Raw genomic sequence first — 6,588 nt, forward strand, 5'->3', positions numbered from 1 at the left:
ATAATTGATTTACCTTAAAACTAGGGCTAGGATTTTGATGCAAATACATCTTTTTTACTAGTGTTAGTGTTCTAGTGCTAGTTTCTAGTGTTCATAAATTGAACGAAAATTGTTACGATTGACAAGATATTTTCAGCAAACTGCCGACGCGCCACGGTACGATTTATAAATTATATAGCACGATAATCGATTATCGTCGATAACAATTTTATCATAGCTAGTAGGACTTTTTGCTTAAATTATCGCCGTTATATACCTATTGGCTAATATGTACTAGCAAAAACAAGTTAAAATATTAAGTAATTTTTTTTTTTAATTATTATTTTATAATGAATGATTAAGAAAACAGAAATACAACAAAACAAAACAAGTAACAATGTACAATAACAATAAATAAATTATACAATTTTTTTCAAATTTTTTTATTAAGCCATAATAAATATAAATGCATTTTTATATTGCATTTTTTTTTTGTGTTTTTAAGTCATTTTTGCATTTTTTAGGGCAATTTTTGAGATTTTTTAGTGCATTAAAATCCCAGCCCTACTTATAACAAATACCTACCTTATAAACTTTAGTTTCCAATTGCAGCATATTAGCAATAGACGCTATTTGTTTAACAAGGAGAGAAAACCTTGCTTGTTAAATAATTACAAATTTTGAAAATACAATCATTTAAAAAATGGATATTTTAATTTTCGATGTAAGTACCTACAAAGAACTAATAAATATTGTAATTCTAGTATAATTGTAAATTATTAAAGTGAACAAATTATCGATTAATCTAAAAGGTTATGTTATGATTAGACAGAAAGTCTTAAACCTTAAAGGGTGAAGGAAAATGTTTTTTTGAGTATAATAAATAATAATGTTTCACCATCAGTAATGATTAATTCGAAAATTTGGAAAGGTACGCAGGTTATATGTACACTCCACTCTATAAGTGATTAAATTCACAATTTATGGTCGTTGTCAGTATACAATTAAATGAAGCTAAGCATTTATGACAATATTGTAATTATTGTAAACTTTAGGTGTTAATAATATTTTTAGAATACAGAGTTGCGCATCGCAATGCATTTTTTCGTCCGTGCAGTAATACGGTGCATGTTAAGCTAAGGCTTCACAATATATTTTTATATACAATATATTTTTGTTCATGCATAGCTACTGTGCGTTCATTTTTATACCTACGTGTACGTGTTCAAAAAATATTTCTTAAATCGGTAGGTAGGTAACGAAATCTTCACATTTTTGAATTCGATACGTGTAAAATAAAGGAACAACGAATGACAGTTGGAATTCAACAAGTAGGTATACGTGCGTATATATACTATGTAATATAATGTAGGTATACCATCTGTTACGGTCCATAGGGTGAATAGAAAGGTCGAATTCCAAAGTATGACAATAGAGGAGGATGATCATTGAAAACGCATTATGTGCTAAAATAACATAATAATATATTTTAAAAAGTAGGTACGATACATATAGTAAGCCGAATTATATGAATTATCAGAACTCAGAGTATAAAAACTTAAAATCATTGAAATATATTTTTAAACAAAATATGGTGTATAGATTATAAATAAAAATAGTTTCAGAAAACATAAAATAAACAACATATTTAAATATGGAGTCCACCTCACTAACATAATGATAACATAATAACCTTTTATGACATTTCAAAATAAATAGAAATTTATTGCATTTTGTGTTATACAAGAATATTTTAAACTATTGATGGAACATAAATAAATTTGTGTAGAGTAGCATAAAATTGTTAATAAAGTATAATATTGTGAAAATTTAACCACAATATTCTAAACATAAAATATTGTTATATAGATAATAAATGTGAATTTTGTAATACATTAACTACAATGTAATGAAAACAAATATAAAACTATTAAATGACCAAATGAATTATTATTAAACATACAATACTATCAATAGAGTGCTTTTTTAAGTTTATAAGTTGTAAATATCCAAATAAAGAGTTTTCAATTGAATTTTTTTGCAAACTCTAAAAATTATTCAAAATAATAATATTATGTGTAATACTAATTAGTTTGATAACCAGGCCATAATATATCATCAAATTAGCAAATTGCATTGTTCTTAAAATTAACCAAGTCAGGAATTTTTATCAAAAACATTAGAAAACTTACATATATTAGAATCATTTTATCACAAGGGGTTTAACATTAAATTCTTGAACGTTTACTAGTTGATGTTGATGGGCCAGATTCTTCACCTATTTCATCGTTTTCTCTTTTTTTATCTTTCTTCTAGAATATAAATTAAATTTATTAATGTACAATATAATTGTGAGGGTTATAATTATTAGATTTTCTTATAATTTATGATTATATAAAAATGGTAATACAACTTAATATAAGATTAAAAAATAACTAGTTGATGTGTTTTAAGTATAATTTATACAAAAATAAGTACATACTACCCTGCTAAGCAAAAGTGACGTAACTCAAAAAGAAATGAATTAGTTACATTTAGCAGCATTTTATAAATATTACCGATTATACATATTTTCTAAAGAAAAAAAATCTACTTTAAAAAAAAAAAAACTAAATTAAATAAAATAAAAAAAAAAATTCTTAAATTTTTTTATTAAATTAACTTACTTATTATTTAAATTACTTTATATAGGTTAAAAACACAATTATACTTAGTTTATTAAAAATGGCAAGAGTAACCAAAAATAAAAAGTGGTACTAAGTAAGATCGCCTTATCTTACATTTACTAAGCATAAACGCTGTAAATATTTTTATAGATATGGCATTTTTTTTAATACTTCCAAGTTATGTCATTATGCTTAGCAATTATCTGAATTGATTGTATTATTATAATTGTGTATTAATAGTTTATAAATTTTTATCATTTGAAAAGTTTATAATTTTGTTACCTATTACTTTTAATAATTTTATTTTGTTCTGATTGTAAATCATTTGTTATTGTACAAGTGATCATTGCAGTGAATGTTATTATTTTTGTCGGTACTGTTAAATAATTAAAAAATTTTATTTTTAAAATTTACTTGTGGCATTTTTCTTAGTAAATAGAAGTATGATATATGGTTTACCTATGTTGCTAAGTAATAACATAAAAGTAACTTTAATCTATATAATAAGTCAATAATACTATTTTATTATTATTTAGTTGCATTTAATCATCAAATATACAATACAGGAAGTTATGTTTTATATTTATTTTATTCAAAATCAAATAGTATAGAAAATAATAAAGGTTTAAAAAAATGAAAACTACAAAAATGCATTTTTCTCAAAACCAATAGGAGTGTTATTTGTTTTTATGGAACTTTTGCTTATCAAGGAAGCATACCTTCTTCCTACCTAACCTACCTTCATACCTATTCAAGAGTTAATAAAAAAAACTAAATATTACAAAACATAAGTAATATTTCTGTGATTTTGTTATTAATATATTATACAATAAAATAATATTAATGTTAGGTAAATACTAAAATAGCCATTTTTCAAATTATTTTATTTGAGTATTCATGGATAAATAACTTGAAAGTTTAAAATGATAATTTATACTTGAAAATTCTAATGATGAATAACCTATAATAACCTATAATGTTGTATTTGTACACTCAATTTAGGTAGAGAAAAAATATTGATTAAACACAAATAACAATAATTTTTTTTTAAATTTTATAAAAATATTATCCAATAGAAGTATTAATTAAAATAAGATTTTATATTTAAAAACCAGTTAATATGAAATTATAGTATGTTAAATAGTTCTTTAAATTACATATTTACCTTTATATCCCATTTCTTATGAAAATATCTGAGTAATACAGTTGACGTGTCATTAACAATAACTGAAATTAAAAATAATACAATTTAAATTTTAAAATATAAAAACATTGATACATTGTGAATGGTTGACGTATAATAATAATAAACTAAGATATAAAACAGTAATTATCGTGTTTTGCTTCTGTGATGAAAAATTAAAATTAAAATTAACAGTTTTCTTTGCATATTATATACAACAAATATTGGAAGTATTTAAAAAAGAAGTATGAATTTCAAAATATATAATGTATTAATATATTATTGTTAAACATTATATGTGAATGATACTGATAAACAAGTGTTAACTCTATTTAAAAAGAGAAGACTAGGGTAAATTATCAGTTTTATTTGAAAATTAATATGATAAGAGTAATATGTAAGATTTAAACTGTTAGATCATATGGACGAAATGACGAATGAAAATAGTTTATGTCCATACATGTTTTCTACAGTATCTTCTCTTTTAGTATAGAGTTTAATTTATTATAAGTAAATACGATAACTACAAACCTTGTTCAGAAGGTGTATCAGTTGTTTTTATGTAAACTGGTATACGTCTAGATATAAAACTGCTTGGATAGAATTGAGAAAAATTGCGTTCATCAAAGGTTGGCATTCCGTCCAAGAATTCCTCTATAGACTGAAAAATATAAAACTATAATTTAATTGTTTTCATCTTTAGTAGGTTGAAAACAAAAAAGATTCTGAATTTTCTATTACAAATATAATAAAATATTAATTATATTTGTTTGAATAGAATATTAATATGTATTACCTATAATAATTTATTTATATTATAATATTATTGATATTTAAATATATATTAGTAAAAAAATATGTCATGGGAATAAATTTGGCATTGTATAACTAGTTTAATCTATTTAGTGATACTACTAACCAAATCTCAAGAAATTAATATAACAAAAATCAATAGCAGCTATATTCAACAGGAGAAAACAATTGAGCTGAAATAGTTTTTATGATACCATTGTCCATTGATTATACTTATGTTTAATCGAAAAATGTAATATCAAAATGATATTATTCTATGCTTCATAGATTCATATTTTATCTTCTTAAATCATTCCACACTAATGAAAATTTCATAAACAAGATGTATATCTAATCTATGACATTTAACGAAACAACATGATCCATAAGTAAATTTAGGAGTAAAAAATGTGACATTCTACCTACCACATTTTAAGTAAGGTGTAGAATCGTATACTCACCATTTTTGTCAAAAAATGTACACAGCAAAGCGAGTCTAGAGGAAATTGGATGCTCGTTCTAGAAACGGAAAGTAGAATTGGCAAATGTGAAATGCCAATATTATCTCTGGATAATAAACGCGAATAATATGATTTTAATGTTAAGTAAAAATGTATTGTCCAGTCTCTGTAGAAAGTAGAATAAATATTAAATACTAAAGGTTGAGTTAAGTAACAACTAACAGTCTCGACTGTCTGCTAGACAGATAGACACTTAAAAGACAGTACGACACGCCGATTGTGGGAAATCAGAATCGTAGTAGGGCTATCGCTATAGGTAAAAGTTGGTCGACTGATAAAGGGTGGAGGCGCTGGTATTGATTTCCCGATTTTGATAGCAGCGAGATATCACCAAAATTAAATTTCAGGAGATCGGTTATTCCAACCTTAGAATAATAAGCTCCTCGTATAATAATAATAATAATGAAGGTTTTTTACCTACCCGACGTGCCAAACGTAAAATTACAAATCCTTATTTAAAATAGCTAAAAACCACGGCTTAAGAGTAGATAGTAAAGCCATGCTAAAAACCTAACTAACTCTTATCAATTTTAACTACTGGTTATCAGTACTAACGTAAATAATATGAATTTATAGAATGTTTAAATTATAATGTACCTACCTATTTAAAACAAGTTTTACATGCATAAGCCATAAACTAATATAATAATTGCTTAAGTGCTTTAATATTAACAGTTAACAGTAGCGTAATTGTGGGAAAGAGCTGTAATGATAGCCACATATAACGCTATAATAGTGGCATCATCATAATCCCTTACATGTACATAGTCGCACATATTATGTTCAGTAAATTATTCACACGATAGTAAACATATGTGATCAGACACTGTTATGTTCTTTGACCATTATATAATTTTATTACACCACTGGCTCTAAAGACACTCATCAACCATCAGGCTCTGGTACACGTCACTCTCTCTGCGTACGCCTTCGGCAGTGGATGTACGTTAAAAATTTCAATAATATGTACTTATTAGTCGAATCTGTTTTTATTAGTGATTAATAATAAAAGTGTTATAATATCATCAATAGTGTGTTATTTTTCCTTTGATTAATACTAAGTATATCCATCGAATACCTGACAATCAAACAAGGGTAAGTTAATTTACTTTATAATATAAATCCTTATATGTGTATATGTATCTACATGCGTGTGCAGATATATACATAAGAGGGTAGTAATTCAGATTGTGTGCGCAATATATATAAATGATAAATCTCACATAAATTAAAAGATTACTAATAATTATAACTAAAGAATTAATAATATAAAATATATATTGCGCAACTACGATCATTTTTGATTTACTACAGAGCAAAGGTATCATAATGCAATTGGTTTCTAAACCATTAAACGAGTTTTAAGACTAGTATAAAAACAAACAATGAGGTAAACATAGGATAGGATATATTTAAATATATTGCATTATTTTTGTAATTATTAATA

General features: G+C 24.7%; 1 protein-coding gene across 1 annotated transcript; it reads right to left on the reverse strand.

The window, feature by feature from the left end:
* Positions 1-2,143: 2,143 nt before the first annotated feature.
* LOC126551860 (DET1- and DDB1-associated protein 1-like) lies at positions 2,144-5,412 on the reverse strand. The gene is made up of 4 exons (XM_050206194.1): positions 5,082-5,412; positions 4,360-4,489; positions 3,811-3,872; positions 2,144-2,291 (listed from the first exon to the last, which is right to left on the reverse strand). The coding sequence occupies exons 1-4, from the start codon at positions 5,082-5,084 to the stop codon at positions 2,208-2,210; spliced, it is 279 nt and encodes a 92-aa protein (XP_050062151.1). The 5' UTR covers positions 5,085-5,412; the 3' UTR covers positions 2,144-2,207.
* Between the last annotated feature and the right edge of the window lie 1,176 nt (positions 5,413-6,588).

This window comes from Aphis gossypii, chromosome X (assembly GCF_020184175.1).
Source record: "Aphis gossypii isolate Hap1 chromosome X, ASM2018417v2, whole genome shotgun sequence".
Lineage (NCBI taxonomy): Eukaryota > Metazoa > Arthropoda > Insecta > Hemiptera > Aphididae > Aphis > Aphis gossypii.

Bases quoted from the DNA above. Each gene is read 5' to 3' on its own strand.
- LOC126551860 (XM_050206194.1), bottom strand. The intron at 3,873-4,359 runs GTTTGTAGTTAT...TTTTAATTTCAG, and splicing joins TGATACACCTTCTGAACAAG to TTATTGTTAATGACACGTCA. The intron at 2,292-3,810 runs GTAAATATGTAA...TTTATATTCTAG, and splicing joins ATAAGAAATGGGATATAAAG to AAGAAAGATAAAAAAAGAGA.